At 39.4% G+C, this 27,503-nt stretch overlaps 1 protein-coding gene across 2 annotated transcripts in view; it reads left to right on the top strand.

Moving 5' to 3' along the window:
• TMEM164 (transmembrane protein 164) overlaps positions 1 to 27,503 on the top strand; it is a 52,182-nt gene that overhangs the window by 12,233 nt on the left and 12,446 nt on the right. For both annotated transcript variants that reach the window (XM_074882447.1, XM_074882446.1), the window contains exons 3-5: positions 4,103 to 4,152; positions 10,708 to 10,774; positions 22,341 to 22,419. In XM_074882447.1, coding sequence (XP_074738548.1) covers positions 4,103 to 4,152; positions 10,708 to 10,774; positions 22,341 to 22,419 — 196 coding nt within the window. The remainder of the gene's footprint in view (positions 1 to 4,102; positions 4,153 to 10,707; positions 10,775 to 22,340; positions 22,420 to 27,503) is intronic.

Raw genomic sequence — 27,503 nt, 5'->3', positions numbered from 1 at the left:
GGTTAGAAGAAGGGAATGTGGAAGAGATTGATTTGCAGCCCAGTCCTGGGTTAGTTCAGAGTAACTGTGAGTTCAGTCTCTTTAAGATCTTGTCTCAGTGAAGAAATAGTGAAGCAGTGCAATCCTGTATGTTACAGTCTCCAAATTGTAACAGCCCTGCTGCTCCATCATGTGTTGTGGTGTGACCTTTGTATTTGGGCTTATGCAGGGAAGTGCTGGCCGTGCAGTTCTTCATGCCAGAAATATTTCCCATGGGGATGGACAATGGTATTTATGGTCTTGCAGAGCAATTATGAAGTATATTGACAGAATTTCTGATTTTTCTTTTCACCTGTGTCCTCAAGGTTGAAGTGAACTTCAGTTTGCAGATTGACCAGTGTTACGAGTTTCTTTTCAATTTATTACCTGAGAACAATTGTAGAATCTTCTGGTCCTGTGCTGGCAAAAAAGACTCGGACATCCTGACTCACAATACTGTCCCTACCTAGGACCTTTTATCTATACATTTCCTCAAAGCCGCTCAGGATTTTGTACCGTCACTTCCTCTCACTGTCATTAGCCTACAGATTAACCTTTTATAGATTGAATAGTCTTAAAGTGTTAAATCAATCCATGTATGGAAGATGTTCAATACTTTTTGATTGTTCTTGTTGACCTCTCTAACCCTTTTTATAATCTGCTTTTTTGTTTGAGAGAGAGAGGTTAAAGGGGAAGGGAATAATCAGAACTGTGTCCAGAATTCAGCCTAACAGACAATGTATGTTCTATAGCTTATTTTTCCCCTCCTCAAATAGTTACTTTTGTACAGTTTGGATTTCCAGTTAATTCTTTTCTCCTTCTTTTAATTTGTAATGTGAAAATGTAACAGGTAAGAGATTTGACAGAATAAGGAGAGACATTGAAGTTATTTCTTAGTGCTTCTTCTAAATTGAATGTTTAGTTATTTTGCCTTGAACAAGGAGAAGCCTGCTTCCGTGTGCTTTAAAATATATGCTGCCCTGTTTACACTCAAACTCTGCAATGTGCCTGCAGAGGGGAGCTAACATCTGTGCTAGCTTCAGTGCGTAAAACCTGGAGCGTTCCAGCAGGAAAACAGAGGCTGGGAACTCTTCACAACCATGCAGCTAATTTAATATGACATTGTTTGGTTTATAAAACATAGCTGTTTCTTCCTGCAAGGCAAAGGATTTTATTTCCAGTATGACAGTGAAAGGTAATATGATTATGGGATAAGTATGTGAACACTTGTGTGTTAGAGCCTGTGAGGTTGTCTGCTGTGAACTAGGTATTTTAAGACTGCTAATTACTCTGAGCTGAATGATGACACTTTTTATAATGTTTGAATCTACTCAGTGATGCAGTTCTTTGAAAATCAGATAGAAGGGTGTCTTGTAAAATACCCCTTTTAAGAAGCTACGTTTATTTATCACAGAAAGTATATACATATGTAGAGATAATGTGCTTGATATTAAACTGCTAAAGCTGAAACATTTGAAGATCTATTCCATTATCATAAAGTTTTAACATAAACATTCTAGTTATGATTTCTCTGCTGTCATAAAAAATGGAAGTCAGGCTTATTTTCAAAAAGATCCCTCGTAACAGAGGGATTTGCATGCTTAAAAATATTAAATATTTATTTTTCCCTCATCAGTTCCTGAAACTGTTTCTTGCAGTAGAGTTGACATAAAAATAAGCAGCTGTGAATTTGTTTTTTTCTTTGCCTGTCTCCATGGTAGTGAAGTATTTTAGATTGGCATGTCCATCTCAGTCTTTCTAACAATGCCATCCTTTTTTAATACTAGCTGGTTTTTTATCCTCAGTGGTGAGATTCAGACAGTATACCATGTCATATTGTGGTTTTTGCTTTACCGTGTGGTTGTTGGAGCACTCTGCAGTGTGTCAGAAAAAGAAATGACTGGTGTGATTAAACATATTTCTGGTTTGATTATTTTGTGCATATAGACAAAAGGGTCAATCTGGGGTTTTTTTTAAGTGTAGAAAATAAAAAGAAAAAAAAAATCTGTATCAGAAGAGCAGAGTTCCTTCCATAAAGGTATGAACTATGCTTCAAAAGTAACATATATCTTCTGTTAGATTTCTGAATTTAAGGAAATCATAAAATAATCTGAATTTAAAAGTCTGGATGAACTAGTGAGACTCCAAATATCATATCTCCTTTTGCTAATGCACAACATGGAGTGTTTAAAAAGTTTTGCTGATGCATGTAAGTAGCATGGGAAAAAGTTATTTTAAGAGACCTGTAGAAGGTATTTGTGGCCTCCAAAGAGGGGAAGATATAGTCCACAACTCAAGGGACTTAGTTTAGTTAGGAAACAAAGCTTATTGCAAAAATATGCAATGATAGAATAGTGAAGCGTAATAAGTGTTAGATGCTTTTCCCAGAAGCCATATGGGTCTTATGTGGAAGGTGTTATACAGACCTCTCATAAGATTTTTCTGGCATGTACACTTTTCTTTTTTTCCCTAGCACAAAAAAAAAATCCATGAATGGATTGTCATCATGCATCTGTTATGTTCTTTTCCTCTTTAACCTGCCCTGATGAGTTGAAAGTACTTGCTTTTTCAATACAAGACTTCAGAGAAACTCTGATTGGATTTTAACAGTATTCACTAAGAAAATGTCTTGAGGTACATTCAGTTAAATTTAATTGCTGCCTCTTTCTTGCTGTACCTTTATTAGCGTTCTGTATGAATTAGTAAAACCAACTTGTGTGTGTGCATGTTCTAAACTGTTATTGAGACTGACTTGAATTAAACGTACAAGTGAATCAGAGAAATAAACGGCTGGGCATTAAGAACTTGCACCGGAAATAAAGTATTTGGAATTTGTACATTTATTTGTATGGTAATGACAGCAAGCCTCTTTTATACACAAGGGCTCAGTAGTATGATCCAGGCTTCACATTTCTACTGTTGCTGCAGCAAGTACATGATCTGGTAGTAATTAATTTGAATATACATCAGAGGCCTCTTTGCAGCCCTGCAACACTTCAGAGAAACATGTATGGTGAATTGTCTAATCTGACTTGCCACAAAGCAGACATATTCACCAAATGTTTTCACTTGAAGTGATTTAATGATAATTTGTTTTGTAGGTTGGCAGTGAAATAATCTATTGTGAATTTATTATTACAACAGCAGTAAAAAGTGTGATTCCATTTTTTCCTGAAATACTTATTGGGCAGTAGGCCAAAGTCTCCTATTTGTTGTAGTGGATGATATAAAAAATAGGATTTTTATCACTGAACACTTATGTAGTAATCTCTTCATATCTAGAGCAAGACTTGCTGATACAAAGTTTTTAAGTTGCTGTGAGAGGTTTTGGACAGCAGTATCAAAAGATAATGGTTATCCTCTAAATTTAGATGCAGCATTGTTGCAAATCAACAATACTTTATTACATAAAAATTTAAATCAGGTCCTATTTATGGTAGGAATATGGCCTGTAAAGAAAAACAATATATTCAGTTGCTTTTGGTCTTGTGAAACAGCTAGTTAACAACTGGTGAAATTTTTACAGTACCTTAAAAATACTTTATTGAGTGTGGCAATGAACATATATAAAGATGACTACTAAGGTTATGCACAGAGCAGATACTATGGTAGGCTTATTTTGGGAAGTATTAAGAGGCTTTTGTAGGCAGTCATCTTGCATGAGATCTTCAGGAGCTGGGTCCTGCACTGCTGAAGTGACAGGAAGTATTGTCATTGTAAACGCTTGGTCTTTAGCACAGCAAGGATCGTATGATTGACGGCTAAGGGAGCAATATGATGGGCAGTACAGCTTTATGAGAGACCTTTTGTAACTACAACATCAAACAGGCTAGAATTTGTCTTGTTTCTTAGGCACTGTCAGAAGCCAAACCCTAGATCCTGTTCATACTGCTTAAATCCTTTTATATGTAGGTAATGTGAGACCTTTTAATTTGTTCAAGATTTTTAGTCTTTTCTAGCTCTGCTGTAAAACGGTTCTTCTAGTTAGAAATTATTTGTGACATACAGAACTGGGAAAGAAAGATACAGAAGATGGAGTCTAAAGAGATCATATCATTAATTTAAATTTGTTTCTATTTTGCAGATTTTTCTTCTTGCTTGTCCTCCATGTCGGACTGCAATGATTCTCTTCAGGTAATGCCTCTTCCTTACTGTATTTCTGTCTACTTGCATAATGTATTTTAGTAGCTAATCACAGTTTAAGTCATAAAATACTAAGATCTATATGCAGTTGTAAAGACATATTGGTTGGATTGAAAAATGACACCTTGAAAAGGGTCAAGGTTTAAATCGCGGATACCCTTGGTTCTTTTGTACTGGTTGTTTTGGCCTCACTTAGCAACATGAATTAGCTCAGCAACAGATGAGAATGCAGGCATCTTTCTACAGATTAATATATGGGCTTGAGTAAGTTATGTCATGGGCCCTGCACCTTTTTATTATCCTCACTAAAAATTAGTAACTGTGGATATAAGTTAAATAGTGAAAGTAAATTCTTGCTGATTTGGGTATTTCTCAAATCTATGCAACCTTTTCTAAAATATTGCATATTGTTACTAACTTTAGGAACCACGAGAGTTTCTAATGTGTAGGAAGCTCTAATAGACTATTGCACTTGAGTCCAGTAAGCAGCTGAGGGGTGTAACTAGTCCTGTTGTGGGGAGGGTCACGGGACTTCCCTGGCACAGTGGCAATCAGGAGTGGCTGTAGTTGCCACCATGACAGTTAACTCAGCTCTTTTTTGTCTTAGTCTAGTCAGTGACTGGAAAAATGATGCTAAGGACAGGCCTCATTAATTATTTTGAAACTGCTACTGTCTGCAACTTTTTCCTGCTGTTCCATATTTGGGCAGAGAGTAGGCTGAATACAGTGTTAGCATCCATCTCAGAGAATGTGAAAAGTATTTCTGGTGTCCAGGAAATTTTGGATTTACTGTGTATTTGCAAAAGACCAGTTGTAGAGCAAGGGCTACAGTTGTTTTTCAGAATGAGCCTTTATGTTTTCTAACACCCTGACAGCATATAAATTATGTTTGAAAAACTGTTTTGAAGTTGTAAAAAAACTGCATTGAAGTTGTAACACCTTTTTTCCCCTGAAGTTACTTTTAAATTCCTAACAGTTCATGACAGGCAGTGGTTGTAGACAGTTTATTCTTCACTGTGTGTCTTATGTAGTCTGAAACAGTACTGGTACTATTTTTGTGTTCTTGTGATGCAGCAGTGGTTCAGAAAAAGAGCCGAAAGCTATAGAAAATACAGTATTACAATACTACTTTCCTGCCTTATTCTTTGCTTAGGGCTTGCATTTTGACAAATGTAATTCTTCTTTTATTTAAGGGACTTCTTCCAAATTCCTGAAGCTTCACCTTGAAGCTGTATGTTTATAGAGTTAGACAGGAGTAAAAACCTTTGTCAGATACACTATTTTAAGCTCTGAAAGACAAATGAACAGCAAATTTCCAACTATTTAGCAGCTTGCATCATGAACAGGATTAACACAAATGGGCAGTACAGGCTTTCTGGGAATCCAGAGTTCATTATAAAAAGCAGTCCTACTTTATGAAATTTTAAGTGTGCATTTAAATAAAGGTTTTTGCCCTTGTTACCCTGAACAAGAGACCTTGTTCAGAGTTGCTTAAATTTTGTGTGCTTGCTATTCATGGGAAAGAATGTATTGTTTACCAGGAAACTGTAGGCCACACAACTGTTTCTCATTGCATGTTGTAGGCTGCACAACTGTTTCTCATCACACCCAAGGATACATATTATGTATTATTGTCCATACAAATGTTTCTCATCAAATACAAGGACAGATTGGACGCATCAGCTAGTTCAGTCTGTTCTTCAAATCATCAACAGTAATTAGTAAGGAACTTCTAATCAGGAGCTACCATCCTTGAAGAGGAGAAACATCCTTGAACATGGAAGCTTGTTAAAATTGTTTAGTGTAAGTCAGTTTAATTAGAGATTAGTGTGTCCTTTGGAAGAACTATCCTCATTATAATAGTAAAAATCACACCCACTGCTTTGAAGACCCCTGCCTGAATAAAGACCCTCACCCTTTGAGCTTGCGTGGAAAATTAAAAAGCCACTGTAACTTTAAATCAGAGCGAGCATGTAACTAACCAATGAGGGATAGAGGTGATAATTAACCAACCAATAATCATTATAGTAAATACATAATCATGTAGTTTGGAGTGTATAAATACTTCGAAGTTCTTTTGTGGACTCTTTTCTGGCAACCCCAATGGGACCCCGCCAACAGTGAGACTTGAAGTCTGGCTGACTTTCCCCGCCACCAGGAATCACAAGCGGAACTCCAGCACACACTGGATGGTTTCTCCGGGGACTTCCCTAGTGATTTCCTGGCGGGGGGGCGAGTACTTGACCAGAAGCAAGTGGAGACACTGCTCAATAAAGGAAATGCCCAAGTAAATTGTGCTAGGAAAAGTACATGTTGGTGGATTATAAGTAAAGGTTGTTTTTTGCAGCTGCTGGGGTTCTCCTGCATTTGTATGGTGACAACTGAAGCAGGTAGATATACGGGTAATGGGAAATGTAATACCATTTTCTGAAGGAGGCATTGTAAAAGCCTTCTCTTTGGGTTGTATATTGAAACACTGGTTAAAGTTTGGAGGCAGTCCATTAACTCGGAAAATGTTAGTTAAATATTGTAATCATTGGTGGCCAATATATATGTTAGACAACCATAAAACATGGCCAAAGAATGGAACATTGAATTGTAATACTATATTGCAATTAATGTTGTTTTGTAGACGGGAAGGAAAATGGGATGAAATACCATCTGTTGATTTGTTCTTTACTCTCGGAAATTACTATATGAGTAGAAAGGATTGTGGATTAGTTGTTAATGATATGAATGTATTGGCTTTGGAACAAGAAAATAGAAAATTAAAAATGCTAGAGCATTGCTGCTCAACCTGCAGTATTGGGAAATGATGTAATAAGTATAAGGATACTGAGGAAGAGGAGGATGTTCAGTTACTAGCAGCCTCATGGGGACCACTGGCCCCACGGTGGCCACCTGATGTTCAGGATGAAGGTGTGGAAGTGAGGGAAGAGAGAAAGCCTAGCAGAGAAGCGGAGAGAGCATCTGGGAGTGAAAATTATAGTCCTGTAGCCAGTTGTACTAGAGGAGGAGGAGCTGTACTGCGGGCACCTTCAAGACAGGCAGTAGGGCCCTCTGCAGAGCTGGTATGGGTAAAAGTTCCTTTCTCGGTAGCAGATTTGAGAGCCTGGAAGGAGATGGCAGGCACCTACAGGGAAGATCCGCAGAGGGAAGCTCAGGCATTAGATACTATTATTGAAAATCATGATCCGGATTGGAAAGATGTGCAGGTTGACCTGAATACTCTTTTTACACATGAAGAGAGACAAATGGTAATAGCAAAATCTAAGGAAGAGGTGGAGAAAGTACATGTACAGGATGTGCAGGTAGGGAGAGTGGATGATCATTTCCCAATGGAATCAATTCCTAATTGGAATCTGAATGATAGAGTACAAAGGTTGCTTTTAACAGAGTACCAAAGGTTGATTTTATTTGGGGAAAAGAACGCAATCCCAAAACTTCAAAATTTAGCAAAAATCTTTCAGGTGGTCCAAGGAAAAGGTGAGATGCCTTCTGCCTTTTATGAAAGGTTGTGTGAGACTGCCAGAAAATACTCAGATCTAGATCCAGAAAAAGCAGAAAATGCACTGTCTTTAATATATTTGTGGGACAATCTTATCCGGATATTAGAAAGAAGTTGCAGAAATATGAAGGAGAAGATGCGAGATCTATAAATAAACTGCTAGAGGCAGCTTGGAAGGTGTATAATAATAGAGAGGAGGAGGAAAAGAAAAGAGAAAATAAAGAACAGCTCAAGAGAGACAGATTAATAACAGCAGCAATAGAGAGAGGAAATCAAGGAGGTAGAAAGTGGAATGAGAATAGAGGAAATCAGAATCAAAGGGGGAGAAATAAGTGTCCTTTTACTCCTCTTGAAAAAGATCAATGTGCAGTTTACAAACAAAAAGGACATTGGAAGAGAGAGTGTCCGCAAAATAGATTGCAGACAAGACTCCCTAGGATTAGTGAAAATCCTAAGCTAACAGAATTGTTGACTTTGGATCAGAATTCGGACTAATGGGGACAGGGGGCTGACTCGGAAGTCTCCCCAGCAGAACCCCCGGTTACCCTGAAGTAGGGGAATGAGAGAGTAGAATTTCTAGTTGACACTGGTGCAGCAGGTTCAGTTTTAAACACATGTAAAGGTAAATTGAGTAATCAAAGTTTATCTACTGTTGGTGCCCCAGGGGGCAGAGAAGTCAGGCCATTTTTCCAACCTATCAAATGCGGATGTGGATCTCGGAATTTTATGCATAAATTTTTGTACATACCTGGTTGCCCTGTGCCTTTATTGGGAAGAGACTTGTCAAGTAAATCGAATGCTCAAATCGTGTTTGAAGGTAATCACATCTGCGTGCAGATTCCTGAAGAAAAGGCAGTAGAGGCGCAAGTTTTTCTGTTACAGCAAGGAACAGCAGAAGAAACTCCAAAAATACCTGAAGAGGTTCTGAATGTGGTGAATCCCCTTGTACGGGCATCTGGAGTGCCAGGTTGGTCAAAACTAGCTGAACCAGTGAAGATTGAGTTAAAGCCAGGAGCAAAACTGGTAAGACAGAAACACTATTCTGTGAAGTTGGAAGCAAGGAAAGGACGTGAAGCCTTGATAGAAAATTTTATGAAATCTGGACTATTAAGTGAGTGTCAATCTGAATATAATACTCCCATTATCCAGGTGAAGAAACCACACTGTAATGAACATTGGCTAGTTCAAGACTTACTATTAATCAAACTGTTCAAGATGTGCATCCGCTAGTGGCCAATCCTTATATCTTATCGACTGCTGTAAGGGACACTCATCAATGATTTACTGTGTTGGACTTAAAGGATTCTTTCTTTTGTATCCTGCTAAAAGAAGAAAGTCAGAGACTACTTGCTTTTGAGTGGGAAAGCCCTACTACTGGTTGGAAAATGCAATTACGTTGGACTGTTCTGCAACAGGGGTTTAAAAATAGTCTGACTATTTTTGGGAATCAATTGGCAAGGGAATTGGAAATGTGGCAGAAGGAAAACGAAGGAAATGTCAATTTGTTACAATATGTAGATGACATTCTTTTAAGTTCCCAGACAAAACCAGGCTGTATGCAGTATATGATAGATCTTTTGAATTTTCTGTGAGCGTCCAGATATTGAGTGTCACAGAAAAATGCTCAAATAATGCAAACAGCTGTTACTTATCTAGGTTTTACTTACTCAAGGAGAACAGAGCCTGGGAGTAGAACGGAAGGAAGCAATTTGTCAAGTACCTGAGCCAGCTTCTGAACAGGAACTAAGAGCATTCCTCGGAATGGCCGGATGGTGTCGCCTGTGGATAATTAATTTTGGATTGATAGCTAAACCACTATATGAAGCTATAAAAGGACCTGGGAATCTCCTTGGATGGACTCCAGAATGTCAACACTTGTTCATTCAACTGACACACGCTTTAATGACAGCCCCAGCTCTAGGATTACCCAATTCGGAAAAACCTTTCTAGCTGTTTGTTCATGAAAGACAACATACTGCACTCAGAGTATTGACTCAAAAGACTGGATCCTGGAGGGGACTGGTAGGATATTTTTTTAAACAACTGGATCAAGTAAAGGTTGGCCACCTTCTTTATGGGTGATTGCAGCTACAATAATGCTTATACAAGAAGCAAGAAAATTAACTTTGGGGCAGAAGTTACTTGTTCAAGTACTGTATGCAGTAACAACCGTACTGGAGGAAAAAGGGGGGCATTGGTTGTCTCCAAGCAGAATGATGAAATACCAGGCAATCCTGTTAGAACAGGACGACATAGAATTAAAAATAACCTCAGTACTGAACCCTGCCACATTGCTACCATTGCCAGGAGAAACAGAATTGAAACATGACTGTTTGACAACAATTGAACAAGTGTATTCTAGTCAAGCTGATTTGAAGGCTATACCCCTGAGGTCAGTGGAAATGGATTTATTTGTGGATGGGAATAGTTTTGTGGATTGTGGAAAAAGAAAGGCAGGATACTACCAGCTGGCACCTCTGCTCAAAAGGCAGAATTAATAGCCTTAACAAGAGCCTTGGAAACTTCAGCTGGTAAAGCTGTTAATATCTGGACTGATTCTAAATATGCATTTGGAGTGATCCATGCACACAGGGCATTATGGAAAGAAAGAGGCCTTTTATCAGCACAAGGAACTCCTATAAAATATGGGAATCTGGTAAGAAAATTGCTGGAAGCTGTGAATTTACCAAAACAAATAGTGATCATGCACTGTAAGGCCCACCATTTGGAACTACTTTTGTAGCTGTGGGAAATCGTAAAGCAGGTATGGCTGACAAACAAGGAGCAGGATGTTTTCCACCTAGCACCTTGTGCAGAATAAAACAGTATCTCCTCTCCAAACTAATCTTGGTTTTGAGAGTCTTTATTCTAGGTAACACCCTGGTTATTCTATTTAACAGTGGCTTTCTTAAAATTCAAGCCAAAAGAATTCTCTTAAATCTCTGGCTGCCTTTTATTGAAGAGATACTACATGAAACATGTGAAAACATTGCATTTTATTTCCATCTGTGAAAATAATATCACATCTCTTTTCTAAGGTTGCAGATGCATATGCTGAATGGGGCCCTCTTGGCATTGCTGTTTCCTGTTGTTAATACACGTCTGGTGAGTGTACTGTACTTTTTCTCCTCCTTTTTTATTTATTTCTAAAATGTTTTCTTTGGAAAGATGTTAGAGCTTTGCTTTGTTTGGCCTTTTAAAGTTCATTTTACCAGACTGTAGATTCCTGGTACAGGTCACTACAGTGGAGCTAAAATAGCAATCTTGGATATTTTTTTTTTTTGTGTTTATAAATCAGTGTGGAAAGCTAACACTGCTGTATTCTAAGTGCCAATTCCATCCTAGCCTTTAAATGGAGGGAAAAGTTAATGGCTTTGAAAGTGTTGTGGCCTGTGGTCAAAATTCAGGTTCAGGCTTTTCAGACTATATGTAAATGTAAGATTCTTCAGGCGTGGAAAGTGCCGAATGTTGTTGGTGGCTGTCACCCCCTCTCCCCCAAGATTAGGCACAGCAGGTTTCTTTTTTCCATCCAAGTTTTCAAACTTGCTATAAAACTCCTGTCTGCTGGACAAAAAATTAATCCTGTTGGTGTCCCTAGTGAGATTCTTAAACTTAGTGAGAGTTAATGGTAAGAAAATTATCCTGAGTCTGAGCCATATGAAATATTTCTAAGGATTTCTTCAAGAGCTGTTATGCATGCATATGTAGGGGTGTGTGTATGTGTATATGCATATATGCTGACATGGTTTGAGCGCAGAGGGCAACTGACCACCATGATGCTGTTCGCTCACCCCTTCCCCCTCAGGAATGGGGAGAAAATAAAGCAAAAGACTCAGTTATTGAGGTAAGGACAGAGAGGGGTGCCTCACCCATTATGGTTATGGGCAAAAGACAGACTCATTAGGGGAAGAAAAAAAAAGAACATCACTTTAATTCAAACACTAACAACTGCAACACTTAACAGAGTGGGACAGTGAGCAGCATTACAACATCTTAAAAATACCTCCCCCCATCCGTCACTTCTTCCCAGGCTCAGGTTTGTTCCTGATCTCTCTACCACCTCCCCCCAGCAGTGCAGGGGGCAGGGAAAGGGGGGTTATGGTCAGTCCTGCTGCTTCTTTCTCCAGGAGTGGGGGGGGGGGGGGGGTGGTGGTGCATGCACTCCTTGCGTACTTTGCCTGCTCCATGTGGTTCCCCCCCATGGGAGACAGTCCTCCATGAACTTTCTCCAGTGTGAGTTCTTCACATGGGATGCAGCTGTTCCTGCACTGCTCTGGCGTGGGTCACCCCCGTGTGTTGCTGTCGTCCCAGCGCTGAAATACAACAGGGGGGGCTGCTTCTTCCCATGGAGTCTTGGCATCCTTTGGGCACAGCTGCCTATTCTGGTGTGGGGTCCTCCACAGGCCGCAGGTGAATCTCTGCTCCACCAGTGACCTCCGGTGGGTGGTGGGGGGGGTGGCCCTGCGGTCTCATCATGGGATACGGGGAGGGTTTCTGCACTGGCACACCTCCCCCCCTTCTTCTTCCTTCCTTCTAGTGACCTGGATGTTCGCATAGGTGTTCTCCTTGCAACTCCTTCTCACAAGTCCCCATCCCTCCCAGATTCCCCTTCTTAAATATGTTATCGCAGAGGCGCAGCCACCATCGCTAATTGGCTCGGTTTTGGCCAGAGGCAGGTCCGACTTGGAGCCGGGGGGAGCTTCGAGAAGCATCTCACAGGAGCCGCCTCTGTAGCCCCCTCCCCTGCTGCCAAAAACCCACCACACAAACCCGGCACATATGCCCACATGCTTGTTCATTTTTTTGTCATTTGACTTACTGCAAAAATCTGTTGTTGCAGTTATTTAAATGTCTGTTTTAAGACAGTTCACTTAAATTTATCTGCTATGTGTTTATGGTGTCTGTATAAAGTACTCATATCTATATCCATTTAGCATGTGAATTAATGATATTATTAACAAAATTATTGTGGAATTCAGACTCCATTACAGATTTCGTTAGTGGCTGTCTGTTTGCACATCTTGACAGTCTTAATAAGATTAAGTATAAAAATCTTCATCTGTATTGAACTTTACGGATGATATGCTATGATGATTGGCCACACTGGCAGCTAGGAGACCTGAAAACTGACAGTTTTATTGTCAGGTTGTAAATGGTTTCTTTTTTTCCCCCCTCTTTAAGACTATAAAATTCTGCACTGAGACGCAGTTTAGTTATTAGAGAGAGGATAATACATCTATAGGCTTTTGCATGTTAAAAATAATCTTCCATAAAGCATGACACGCACACATGCACAGGAGGTTGCATCACATTTTTCAGATTTCAGTGGATTTAGTACTATAATAACCCTAGAGTTGTTTCAAGATTTACATTGCCCTTCCTGATCTGGTAACTACATATATTCTTTTCCATACTATACAGCTTATGTGCAGTTTGCAATTATGGTTTAATAAAACTTGATGTTGCTGAAGGGGCATGAAATGAAAAAATGTGGTTTTTCCTGATAAGGAGAACTCTTTTTATTTTGTATTTCAGACTATCTAGTTTTTAAGTAAACATAAACTTCAGCATAACAGAATGATTTTTATGGGTAACCTTTTAAGAATAAAATGTTTAAATATTTAGTATATCATTAGCTTGTATTTTCTCTGCCACTATAATAGATCTCATTCATATTAGGGCAGTGGTGATTAAACAAGAAAAATATAGACTACTTATAAAATTCCCTTCTTAATTAGGGATAGAGGAGCCAAAGGATAATGTCCAAAAGCAAATATTTTTGGAATAAGTACAACTTAGGATATTTTTGGCCTAACAGCTGCTTGCTAGGCTGTTCTCTTTTCAGTGTTTCCTCTGGCACGAGATAATGTGGGTGATGTTTTATAGCAGTGCTGCTTTGACCCAGATTCTGTCGTGGTAGACACACATTCTGCTCTGCAACTGTCATGGTAGTTATTTACACTGACATGTCCTGAAAGTAGTAAATGTCTCTTTAAAACTTAGTAGGAAGTTCAAAAAATCACAATAATTTTCTCCGTGCTGTCTGCTCTGGTTTGTAGTATCTAAGTGAAAAACTCTTGGTTCAGTCAAGAATTGTTGTGTCCCTATGCCTCAACTTTTTAATTTCTGGTTTACGATGTTTTAAGATGTACATATTTCATACAAAAAATTTGTATACTTAGTTACATCTGTAAACAGTTGTAATAGTGTGTGGCACAACAAGCATGAAAAATTGGGCACCCAACTATTGAAAAATTATATGTGTGTATATATATATATGAAAAATTAACCCAACTATGAATTTAGAAGTGAAGAGGGAGATATTGTCTGGGGCAGAGAGACCTCTGAGGTCAGTGCAAACTGGAAAGCAGGAGGCTGTTGCCTCCCATCACTTTGAGAGATTGCACCAAATCGCTGTCTTGCCGTAAGCACTGAAATGCCTCGCTGTTACCTTTCATAGCGTAAAATGTGCCTTATCCTTATGAGTTATTTGATATACAGCTGGATGTTGTCTTGTCGTAGGTAGTTTTCATGGCCTTCAGCCGACATTCTCCCAAAGCGCTCTCTGCCATGTGGATTGCCTATTAGTTATTACAGGTGGCAGATGGTTGTTGAGCTGTGGTCTCTTTTTGGAGAAGCCTGCTAATTTAGCAATTTCGGCAGTAGGCATGTACATGCTAGCTAGCAAATTGTGTATCATTATGGAGATGAAAGCACTGAGATGCAGGAGAAAATATTGGATGTACAGTTTTATTTGTACCTATCAATCTGAAAAGGCAAGAGGCAGAAGACAGAATGAAAGCTAATCATTACTTCACCAGCTGATGGATGTTTGTTTAGGAACTAATGGGTGTCAGGATTTGGGTTTTAAGTGTTAACCTGTTCAAAGTAATTTCTAGAACACCTCTTCAGAACATTTTGTGGCACAGTCTGTTAGGGTCACATATTTTTGCTACCAATTACATTACTTAACACATTGCAAGTATTCTTTTTGTGTATATGATTCAATGCTAAATTATCCTGCAAAAGAAATTTTTGGAAGCTTCTAGCATAATTTGGCATTTTTCCTGTAATGTATCTGTTAAATTTTTTTAGAATCTCAGTCATTTCAAATCTATTCTTAAATATTAATCTATTGGCAGTGGAAATGGAAAGTTGAGATAATCATTGAAACTACAGTAGAAAGTTTCTACCTTCTGTTGTTTTAACCTTTCCGTGACACTATACTTATTAAAAATCCTGTTGGACTGTAATGGGCACCTGGGATAGTGTTTCAAGAAAAAAAAAAAAGTAGCCTGAGGTCAGTCTATCCTGTTCTTTCCAAGAAAATATTTTCCTGCCTTGGCATGCTGTTGAGGTGCCAACAATTAACAGTATTGAGCAACAGATGCACCCACTTGTATTTATTTGGCAACTAAATATTCTAGTTATTTGCTACATTATTTACGATGTGCTGATGGAGTTAAATTTTGTGCATTGGAATAGTCATTGGATAAAGACAAAACATTTTGTTTCTTATTCAGTTAATGTTTTTGTGAGTTATTACCCTTTCAGCAAAAAAGCGTATTTTAATTTTCTCTCATAATTTTATTCCTTTCTCATTATGTAAATCATTCTTGGTCAGCATTAACAATTCACATGGAAACTAGGGTAATCTTTTATGATGCTTAAGTAAATAGAGAAGAAGATGCTAAGGGAATCAAATTATTAGGTTTCCAGGTGGGAGCCTAGAAAGGTTTAAGAGGATATACAGGAGTAGAAAGATTTCTTTTTACTCTGTATTTATATTAAATGGAATACACTGTAGGTCCTGATAACCTAGCTATGTGAGTAAATTCTTTTAACTGCCACAAAGACTCCAAGTGTTTGGAGAGTAACTGTTTTTGTTTGAACTTTAATATTGCATTAATCAAATTTTAAAGGAAACACTTTCCACTGGTTTAAGTTGGTTTTTTTACAAGCTGATGTCCTGAAAATGTTGATACAGATAAAGTAAAAAAACAGAACAGGTCCCAGAGGTGTTGGACTGCTGTCTCTGCTCACACAGCTGAGATGGTGAAGTTTTAACGTTTCCAGAAGCTGCTATATTCTATTATTAGTACTGTTTAGCTTGAGAGGTACACATTCTAAATCTGTTTTAGGAACAGAATCATACTCTGAGCAGTACTTACATTGGACTCTGTGTAGTGCTTCTGATCAGTGTCTTCTGTATTTCTGTTAACTGTTAAGGTAATAATTCACTGTTGAAAATATTTTGCCTGAAATGCTTGTGCTTACACAGCAAAATGGAACATGTTATGGTAGCACAGTATGTCGTATCTAAACTGGCTTAATCTAACTAGCACAAGGGAAAATAACAGAATAGTTGCACATTGAGGGTTGTAGAGATACTGTGCTTTGGTTGCTGGTAGGTGCTAAAGCCAAAGTTTTTGCATTTTTCAACAGTTTTCTATGCTATGTGCATTAAAATGGTATGGGTGTGTAAGTGGAGTGTACAATCACAATTTTGTTTGGTAATGTAAATCTGCCTTCTGCTGGTGGTCCTAAGTAGTCCTAATGTTATCTCTACAGAAACTGGAAAAATACTATTTCTGAAATTGATATTATTTACCTCATATAATTCCTGGTTTTAGACTTGATCTTACAAATGCCTGATTGTGTCCATTGCATCACTAATGTGAGCTGGTTTGTATAATCAAGTTGAGTGACCAGAAGACAGTGGTGCCTTTTTACGAGACACAATAAACATCAAATATAGTGCTAGTCAAATATGCAAAACATTGATAAAAGTCAAAACGAATGCATTCAGTCAAGAGTGCACTGAACAATGCCCTTTCCTGATTTTCTCGGTGAGCATCATCCTCTGTAGTGACAGGCCAAGTGTCGTGGTTTAACCCCAGATGGCAACTAAGCCCCACAGAGCTGCTCACTCGCTCCCCTGCAGTGGGATGTGGAAGAGAATTGAAAGGGTAAAAGTGAGAAAACTCATGGGTTGAGATAGAGACAGTTTAATAGGTAAAGCAAAAGCTGCGCACACAAGCAAAGCAAAACAAGGAATTCATTCACCCCTTCCCATGGGCAGGCAGGTGCTCAGCCATCCCCAGGAGAGCAGGGCTCCGTTACACGTAACAGTGACTGGGGAAGACAAACGCCATCACTCTGAACATACCCCCGCTTCCTCCTTCTTCCCCCAGCTTTCTATGCTGAGCGTGACACCGTATGGCCTGGGATGTCGCTGGGGTCAGCTGGGGTCAGCTGTCCCGGCTGTGCCCCCTCCCAACTCCTTGTGCACCCCCAGCCTCCTCGCTGGTGGGGTGAGGAGCAGAAAAGCTGACTCTGTGTAAGCGCTGCTCAGCAGTAACTACAACATCCCTGTGCTAACACTGTTCCAGCACCAATCCAAACCATAGCCCTATGCCAGCTGCTGTGATGGAAATTAACTATATCCCAGCCAAAATCAGCACACCAAGAAAAAAAAAAGTTATTTTAAAACTTCTCAGAATTTGAGTCTGTCATGAGTTGGAATCCAGTCATAGCTGGATTTTCTGGAATTCATATACTAGTGAAAATACAGTCATGTTGTGTTATGTTTCTGGTCCCCTCCACCCTTGTAGCAGGATGTTATTCCTAGTCCTGTGTTCTATGGTGTCTTCACTCTACAGGCTGTCAGCACAAGAGATGTTCTTTTATGAACTCTCATAAGTTACAGACCTCATGCATGCTAACACTGTCTTTGGTAGCAGGTGTGGATTCTGATGCTTTTCCCTCTGTATACATACCCCATGCTAACAGTATTAATTGAAAATGAGATCTAGATAAAATTCATTGATAAAACTGATGAATTAACAATACTTTAAGGGAATTATAATTCCCTGCACTGGAATGACTGGAAGGGTGGTACTGGTTGAGACACCTACTTGAAACAGAGATTGTTTATTTGGACTCATCAGTATGCATTCATACCAATTACAGACAAGTGAGTGTATGGCAGGAAATCTGAATTAAATACTCTGCCCCTAAAATATAATGAAAAAGAATTGTAGCAAATAAAGCTGTGATGCTGCTTTAGACTGTCATGCAGATGGGTGACAGCCCTGCTACTCTTTATTTCAAGGGGCCTTGCTGCTGACATTAATGCCAATATTAGCGTAAATTTTTTTCTCAGTCTACTCTTTCCCAATATTCAAATATACGGGAATATCTTTTCTGATCTGTGCCAAATGTATAAACTGGTGCCTGAATTGTAGAACTGCCTGAATAGTGTAACAGTAACTTGAGCATGGGTCAGCTTCTTGGCTGTTTGCCAGTTTGGATGTATGCTGGAGAAATCAGTCTTGGTACGACTGGAAATAGTCTGTACTCCAAATGCCACTTGTGTTTGTGTTTTGGTTTGTGTTGTTTTCTTTTAAGTCTTAATGTCCGTTTTTAGACTGTTATTCTAGGCTTCCCTGGCAGCTGTTTCTTCTCTGCCAAATAACTAATTTATTATCACAATCCTAAATATTCTGAGAAGTAACTAATGTGTTATATGGGCCTAGTACCTGTTTGCCGTATGATTTTTGTATTGTATAGCTTTTATAGGTTCCTCCTCTCTGTTGTTTAATTTGTTCTGTGGTCTGCTTTACAGGTAAAAAGAAAAACCTATGCTTCTGGTTTATTTCTTTGATTACTTACTATGTTTACTAAACGAGTTACTGATTATAGGTTATAAATCTGAGTTACTGATAATGTCAAAGATGATGGCTGGTACAGAATGATATTTACTAGACTTCGTGCTAGATGTGCTACAGAAAAGACCAGAATCTGGGAGTTGAAGTCCTTCTATTCCTTGTTCTGCCATACTCTGCAGTCTTTATAGAGGATGATGGAGAGCTCTTGCACAGTACAGTGCTTGGGCTGTTGTTGCAAATAGAAGGCCAAGGTATAAATAATTAACAGTGGGAGGATTACTGCTTTCAGAAAACAGAGCAAAGTGGTAACCTCCTCTCCTACTGCAAACGCAAACCAACTGCTGTGTCTAGTATTGTGTGCCATACTCTTTTGGGGGAAACTCTCATCTGAATATCTGACTGAGTATCTGGGCTCAACTTTACTGCTGTCTTGAAGAGATTTTTCAGAAGCTTAGTGCAGTCGGTGGAAAGATCTAGTTGCTTCCTTAAGGCAGTAGCTGGTTTAAGTTAGGACGACAAATACATTCTCGGAGGACTGCTGTTGATGGCTGTGACTCTGTGTGCTCAGAGATGCAAGGGTGAGCTCTAATCCTTCATGATACGGTTTCTGCTTTCCACAGTCTTGCAAACAACATAAGCAGCTGCTGGGAGTTTAGCTAGCTAGCAGAACTGTACGTGACTTACCTGTTCCTGGGGTGGAGGTCTACTGCCTGCTCACTATTCTTAGTGCTTTCCAGAGGGCCTTCAGCATGGGTCCAGGGGATGTGGCACTTCTGAATCAGCATCATACCAGGCTGATGTGGGGGCTAGAAGCACATGTGGCTGCTTTGAGCCAAACTCTTCCTGGAGGAACAAAACACCATTTGTTTTCTAACAGAAACTTCATTACAAAATGTAAACAGTGAATAGGCTGAATATTTATTTCCAGAGTACTTTGTTAGCATGTTTTGATCTTGCATGTTAGAGGAATTGTGTATGTCACTATTAATTTGGTGTGTTTTGAAATGTGTATGACTTTATACCATTGTTAAAAGCTATGAATGGATGAAGCAGATTTGCTTTGCCACAAGTAAGAACTTTTAAAAGAGAAAAACTTACTTATTGTCTTGAGTAACAGAGTAGGCTGTCCTCTGTATTAATTGATGCTGTTAAGGGAGCCCAGAATAGAAATTAGTAGAAGAAATAGGTAATTTGTCCTTCTGTCTTGTGGTGTTGTTTTCAGATTCTGAGTATGGGAAATAAATTGAGATGCAGAAAGTGATGCTGGCAGCTGGTAAGGGAGACAAGGGTTTAGTACAAAAAAACCAGCAAATAAATTAATATACAGAGTTCAGATGAGTCTGTTTTATTAACAAACACCCAGTGATTCTGAATCTCTCTGGGGACAGGTGTGGTTGAAGAAATGTATGTTGAACATCACTGGTTTGTTACTAGGGCAGTAGTGCTCTTTAGTGAGGCTGCTAGGTTTCCACAGGGGCATCTGACAGGAGAGGACAAGTCTCTGGGGCCTATGAAGAGGGTCCACTCTGGAGATTGTTGGAGCCTGGGCTTAAGTCCATGTGGCTTTCACGGGTGCCTATGGTGAAATATTATTAGAGGGACCAACTCAGTATTTTGACTCACTTTGTTCTGTAATTGTTGCTTTGATTTTTAATTTCTCAAACTTTACCACTTGCTGAAGTGCATACTTATTTTCAGAGGTTCTTTAAATCCTAGATTGATGGGTGATCCCTTCTACCTTGTCTTCGCTTGCAATTTCTCTTTGCATGTAAAAGGTACCTATCTGCTATCTGTGAGTGAGTCTGTTACTGATAAAATAATTTACAGACAAGATCTTTAGAGCTAGGTGAGTCAGTTGCTCAGTACAACTCTATAGTTCATCTTTCGTGTTTGTTCGTTTTTGGTCTGTTGTAGCCTGGCTGTACAACTTGAATGCTTGGTTGTACAGAAATTCTGCTTTTGCAGCATTATACCAGGAAATGCACTTGCATAATTAGCCAGGCTTCAGAACAAGCAAACTTTTATAGTGAAAAAAAGATGTTTTGTTTTACACCAAAAAAAATATTGTCAACACTACTGCAGCAAAACAACTGTTACTCTGTTCTCAGAAGTGTCCTGAGCGTTGTGTTTGTGTACCCTCACAACCCAGCGAGTGTAGAAGCCTTATGAAATCACAGATACTAAATAGAGAACGCTTCTTGGCAGGAGTGAGTGCTTCACGTTGTGTTGTTTATATCAGGAGCTATTGTTCCTGAAGTGTGCCTGTTCCAGCTGGGAGAGGTACAGCTTTTTCTCAGTTAGGAAAAGTGCTTTAACTTCTTTCCAAATAATATTGATTCCCTCACTTTGCCCTCTGTGTCTTTCAACAAGGGACAGCAGAAAAGGCTTAGGTTCAGAAGACTTCACAACTTCCATGAAGTTCTTGCTTTTGCATAGTACTATCTTGCTTGGTTTTATGTTTTGATACAAAATACTTGGAATAAAATAACGTAACAGATTGTGTGGAAGACTTTTTTTGCTTAGTCTCCCAAGAGTTGACTGCCCATCTTGGAGGTTGCAATCAGGACACTGATAGTGTTCAGCTGGGGGATGACAGGACTAGCAGAATCCAGCTGTAGGTTTTAGCATCTTTTACATTCAAAATAGGATGTAAGAATTGTTATTGAATTTAAAAGATCACCATATCAATTACCAGCTGTTTATTGACTGCTATTTAGGAATAAAACCAAACTCTGTTTCAACCTCTCTTTGCTCCTGTTGATGTAGAAATTTTTGTAATGTTTCTGTTCAATGCTATGACTTCAGTGTCTCAGAACAGTAATAGAAAAGGAAGGCTTTTTTTTTTTTTTTTTTTCCCCAACAGACAAACCATGATGGTAGGACTTGCATCTGGATTCACTTTAGCATCTAGAATGGTAGAATGAGTCTGCATTTGAACCAAAGTTAATGGCTTTGTGTTATTCCTCTGAGCTTTTATACTGGCGTGGTGGTATTGTCCAGTTCTCACATCTGAGAAATAATGGAAAAGTATGTCTGTTCAGCTTTGTAAGTGAGCTGCAGCAAGAAGTTGAATTCTGAATTTGAATCTTGCTACTACTGTTCAGTTTTAAATGTGTTGTTTAACAAGTAGATATAGGCAAAGGCATTTACAGATGGGAATAACCCATCTGTAAAGTGCATCACCTTTTCTAACTAATAAAGAGCTAGAATTAGTTGGGTCTGGGTTAAAGAGCTTAAATTAAACTCAGAGTTGTGGTTCAAGTTATTTTTAGTCTGTCTGCCGCTCTAAGAAGTAACATGAATTCAACTACCAAACACACAAATGACTAATTGTAATTTCCCAGAAATTGTCAGCAGGTAAGGAATACCTGGTTTAGTACTAACTGGTAACTTGTTTACATACATCCTTCTGCAGCTTCTCTTTAAAACCAGTAAAATATTTGTTATTTTATATTTTATATTTGGTGAAGCTTAGCAGTTTCACCCATGCATGCAGATTACTATAAAACAGGTATTTTGATTTTTGCACAGGCCTCCTCAGTAATTACTTTAATATATTTATTTATATACTTTTATATATAAAAGACCTCAGTTATAGATTTCTGTCACTCAAAATGTAGGAATTTTCTTTCTAAATAGGCTACTGTCATATGGGGTGTGTATAGTTTCTGGTTTGATTACTTTAGGGCTTTGCATTGTTATTGGTAACTTATGCTAAGAAAGGGAAAAGAGCAAACTTATATTATTCCTTCTTTGTTGTGCTTCTGGCTGATTTTGAGAATTGTCTACCTGAAGAGCTGCATTGCATTTGTGGCAAGGGGAGTGGAATGGGTACAGTTAGCTGCACTTTCAAAGCATTGACCATTAATGTCATCTCTTCATTAATATACATAGGTGATAACTGAACTGAAGGAATTGCCATGGGCCATAAGGAAAATTATTCCTTGTAATTCAGTTGTTAGTGATGAAAAACATTTACAAATGTTTTCCTTATTCCACAGCTTCCATTTGAAATGGAAATTTATTACATCCAGCATGTGATGCTTTATGTTGTGCCCATCTATCTGCTACGGAAAGGAGGTAGGTTGGCAATTTACTCTATATGTATTGAATTGGTCCCATGGAATGGAAAAGCTGTGCTTAATGGTTACCACAGGCTTTACTCTTACTCTTTTTTTTTTTTTTTTAAAACAGTTTTCTCTATGTTGTTACTTAATAGTTTCTGGTGTTATGCTGGAGTTGTAACCCGGGTAACAAAGACTTGTGTCAGGCACTGAAATGAAGATAAAAAAATGGTCTTTTGTCCAAAGGGATATCAAGAATGTATTGGCATGATGTGCACTGTCTTCCTGAGTAGCATCTCTGCCACCTTGCAACATTCTAAGTTGTTGATGGGATGTATTTTTAAGACTTTTGCCTTCTTGGATGTCTCTTGAGAAGTACTGCAACTTAAAATGAGATGAAAAAAAATTATTATTGTATCCCCACATAAATATTAGTCGGCTAGTTAGATAAATTCCTGAAATTCTGAAGCTCTAATGAAATTTAGTGACACATACTAGTGAAATGAACTAGCTTGTTTGTTATCTCTTCTAACAAGACTGCTAGCTTGCAATGACTTACACCATAATAGTTCAGTAACTCGGGGAATCCCAAATTGTTCGGTGGAAGGGAATGCAGTATGTATTCATCTGGTGTGATGCTCTGCCCCCCTCTAGCGTTGACATGCCTCCAGCTGCATTTTCTAGCAGAGCTGAATTGTTTCATCCAGGAAATAAGAGGATAATTTATGGTCCAGATATTCAGTAGCCTTTAAAGAAAAGCAAGAATGTGATGTCAACCAATGGGATACAATTTAGCAAATGCTCAGAACAAGCATAGTCATCCTCTTCCACCCTGGTGAATCTTTTGTGTTTTATACCAGCAGTCACTTATTGTGTAATCATAGAATGGCTTGGGTTGGAAGGGACCTTAAAAGATCACCTAGTTCCACCCCCCCTGCCATGGGCAGGGACACCTTCCACTAGACCAGGTTGCTCAAAGCCCCGTCCAACCTGGCCTTGAACACTGCCAGGGAGGGGGCAGCCACAGCTTCTCTGGGCAACCTGTTCCGGTGTCTCACCACCCTCACAGGGAAGAATTTCTTCCTTATATCTAATCTACATCTCCCCTCTTTCAGTTTAAAACCATCACCCCTTGTCCTATCCCTACACCCCCTGATCAAGAGTCCCTCCCCACCTTTCCTGTAGCCCCTTTAAGCACTGGAAGGCCACTCTAAGGTCTCCCTGGAGCCTTCTCTTCTCCAGGCTGAACACCCCCAACTCTCTCAGCCTGTCCTCGCAGGGGAGGTGCTCCAGCCCCTGATCATCTTTGTGGCCTCCTCTGGACCCACTTGAGAAGGTCCATGTCCTTCTGATGTTGGTGCCCCCAGAGCTGGACACAGCACTGCAGGTGGGGTCTCATGAGAGCAGAGTAGAGGGGGAGAATGCCCTCCCTCGACCTGCTGGCCACACTGCTCTTGATGCAGCCCAGGACATGGTTGTCTTTCTGGGCTGTGAGCACACATTGCTGGCTCACAGTCAGTTTTCCATCCATCAGTATCACCAAGTCCTTCTCTGCAGGGCTGCTCTCAATCCACTCCTTGCCCAGCCTGGATTTGTGCTTGGGATTGCCCTGACCCATGTGCAGGACCTTGCCCTTGGCCTTGTTGAACTTCATGAGGTTTGCATGGTCCCCCCTCTCCAGCCTGTCCAGGTCCCTCTGGATGGCACATCCCTTCCCTCCAGTGTGTGACTGCACCACACAGCTTGGTGTCCTCAGCAAACTTGCTGAGGGTGCACTCGATCTCACTGTCCATGTTGCCAACAAAGATTTTAAACAGCACCAGTCCCAATACTGAGCCCTGAGGAATGGCACTTGTCACTGCTCTCCACTTGGACATTGAGCTGTTATGCTTATTCACACTTATTTGTAATCCTTCACACTTACTTCACGATAGGGTTCTAACCTTTTTGTGTTTCACTGCTGAGTGAAACTAAAGAAAAATGTTTTCAAAAGATCATTCCGTTTCTTTCTCTTACCAGAGAAATATGCCAGCCACATTTGTTTTAATCCATCTTTGATATCTTAAAATTCTGACAAATAATGCTAAAGTGCGTTATTGTTGTAGAAGTTACACAAATTCCTAATCATTGTAGGAGGGGAGAGAAAGTGTATACAGCCATGTAGTACACTATAAGCAATGATAAACCAAGCTCTTGTGGTGTCACTAAATCACTTCTTTCGATGGCCTTGAAGTCCCCATATAACATCTTTTTAAGACCTGTATCTTTTGCTTTAAAGTTTGGCCTCAGATGTCACTTGATGTGTTCCCTTGGTTTTTTGTTGGTTGGTTTGGTTTTGTGTGTGTTTGGAAGTGCAGGTTCTCTGGGTTCCTCAGCACCTGTTTTATGGGGCTGATAGGACAGTATCTGCAGTTCAAGGGGCTTTGCGCTGCATAGTTGGTGCCCTAAGTGCAGTTTTCTAAATTTTTGCCCTTTATTCATTTACAGGTATTTGCTGCCATCTAATGTTGACATGATAGCAGTGAAGTTCCTAAAAGAACTTTGTTGGCTAAATACATCAGTTGAGATTGCCCTAGGCTGTGTAACTAATAACTGTTCAATTTCTTACGCAGTTGGCTCTGGTTCACCTCACTGGCTGTAATATCTTGTTAGCAAAATGCCCATGGACTTTTGTAGTAGCAGCTGTGGCTAGTGCCACAGGAGACCTAATGTATGGTTTTTGACGGAAAAATTACTCAGCCTGAAAGCATTTGTTAATACTTCGTCATTTCACTAGCACCTTTGTTTAAAGTATTTTTGAGTGCATTGCACCCTTTATCCTAACTATATCTTGTGAAAATTGCTTTTTCATCACTGACATTGATCAGCATGCAGCTTTATTTCTGTATTTTAAATAGAAATTTCCATCAGTGATTCTGTGGATGATGATTGGGTAGTAAAATTGGAAAAATGAAAAGGAATGGATTGTATATGGAAAAATACACTACTTCAGTTTTATTTGGAATCTGCTAATATTACTGATGGTCTTAATAGGATCTCGGACATAATATTAACATTTCTCAAAGGAAGGTTGAGCAGAACACCTGAAGCAGAGTTGATTTGAGGCTCATTCTATACAGAACTGCATGTCCAGGTTTGTTGACATGCTAATCAAATATCATACCAGTCATGCACACGCAGTTACCTGTTGAAGTGTTTCCTTTTTGAAAGGAAACTGGGTGAAAGTAACCAAGGGCTGTAATCATTTATTTTGTTTCTCTCCCTGCTATTCATTACAGTGGAGAAGACAGGTCATGTTGCACTGGCAGCATCACCTTCATGTCCTGCCTCGTGTAAGTGAGGGGGCTTTGCTGTGCTTAGGATCAAACTGATGTTCAGAACTCAGGCTTCAGTGTTTCACAGTGAACTTACTGAAGCTCAAGGATATTTTTCCCTCTGGGGGATTAAGACCTCTTTCTCTCTTCCTCTTCCCTCTCCCTCCCCTCTGTACTGAGTGAGTATAAATTTCCATACTTCCCATTCTAACATACATTCTTTCCAAGTGTGCATATCCACATATACATACGCATGCATGCCAGGCTAGACAAAATAAATGCTTATGCACTGTGGTTCAGATCTTTCTTGGCTGCAATAAGAGGCTCTCATGCAAAATAGATGTAGTGCAGATATAACAGGCCAGTGTAGAAGATTCCTAATTTAAGGCAGTTCTTACATGAAGTGTATCTGCAGTTGGCAACTTTTTTTGCTGAATGAATCTCACCTTGTATCACCTGTGAACCCTGCCAAAAGTTATAGTATGCATCTGGGCAGGACACAGCATTCCTGAAATAGCTCTTGTCCTTAGGAGGCGAGGCTCTTGCTTCCCTATCCAAAAAAGTATGAATGCTTTTGTAACTTCTGGATTGGTTTACTGTTGCATTATTTGAGTGGTAGGGTTGGCACAAGGGAGGTGCAATGAATGAATTGTCAAGGTGAAAGGAAGAAGACGGGAACCACAGTAATGCAGATCTAGACCACGGAACCAACTCTTCATTGAAAAACACCTCAAACACTTTCATCTACAACTGAGATGGTCTTCTGAAGCATATGAGTATGCTCAGATAATTATGCTACTGGGATACAGATTGCTGGTAGAAGGCTTAGGGAGATGGCAGATGAGAAAGTGTAATGTCTCAAAATGCCACAACTATTTCAACAGTGCATTAACCTGACTTTCTGAGATCAAGGTATTAGAGATCTTCAGTGGTGTTCAGGACAACTTAGTTTTTCTAACTGCATACTCTTAACATAATGAAAGAAAAATCCAGTTTGCACTGCATCGGAGACACAGTTCTTGACTGCCTTGGCCTTTAAGCTAGTTTGGTCAGATTTTCAGATGGATTTGACAAGATTAGATGTGCACCTTGTTTCAGAGCTTCAGATCATATTGAAATTTAATCAAAGTGGAATTGTTATTTCCTGAGTATTGTGAGCAAATGATATCCACAACAGTTTGAAGTAATGTTTAATTTATAGCAGTTCCCTAGCAGAGGAGTTCATGAGATAATCTTTCTGTGTTTTGAGATACCTAGCATTTAGTTGACTTAACAACTTAATGACGTAGAAGAAGATGTTGATGTTGAGATTTTTTTAGGATTTTTGTCACTTGAAGGAGGAATCTGATGTATGAACAGCTGTACCTTGAGTTCAGGATATTATGTATGCTTAATCAGAGGCCTTTGTATTGGTGTCACTGAATGGTTGAATGGCTCTGACACTTCAGCCTGCAGAGGGAGATAGTCTCCAGCATCCAGGTCAGAATGGCTATGCAAATTCTCAAGATTCACAATTCAAATGCAGGTTGTCCACCCTGTGGAGAGAGTAAATTGATTTGGTTGTATTGGGGAGGGACACGACTTCTTTTGGAGCCAAAACTGACAGTAATGGCCTTGCAAATTCTGGACAGTCCTGCGCCCTGGCCCCATGTATTTTAAGAGCTGAGTCGCTATTGTGCAGCTGCGCACAAGTGGACAGCCATATACACCCTAAATAATTAGGTAGGTGAGTTGTTTGCTGGGAGTAGAGTCAGAATTTTCAGCTTATAAGGCAAGTGCTGTATCC

Source organism: Strix uralensis, chromosome 13 (genome assembly GCF_047716275.1).
Source record: "Strix uralensis isolate ZFMK-TIS-50842 chromosome 13, bStrUra1, whole genome shotgun sequence".
Taxonomy (NCBI): Eukaryota; Metazoa; Chordata; class Aves; order Strigiformes; family Strigidae; genus Strix; species Strix uralensis.
The sequence above is the reverse complement of the archived record's forward strand: the minus strand, read 5'-3'. Positions and strand labels throughout refer to the sequence as shown.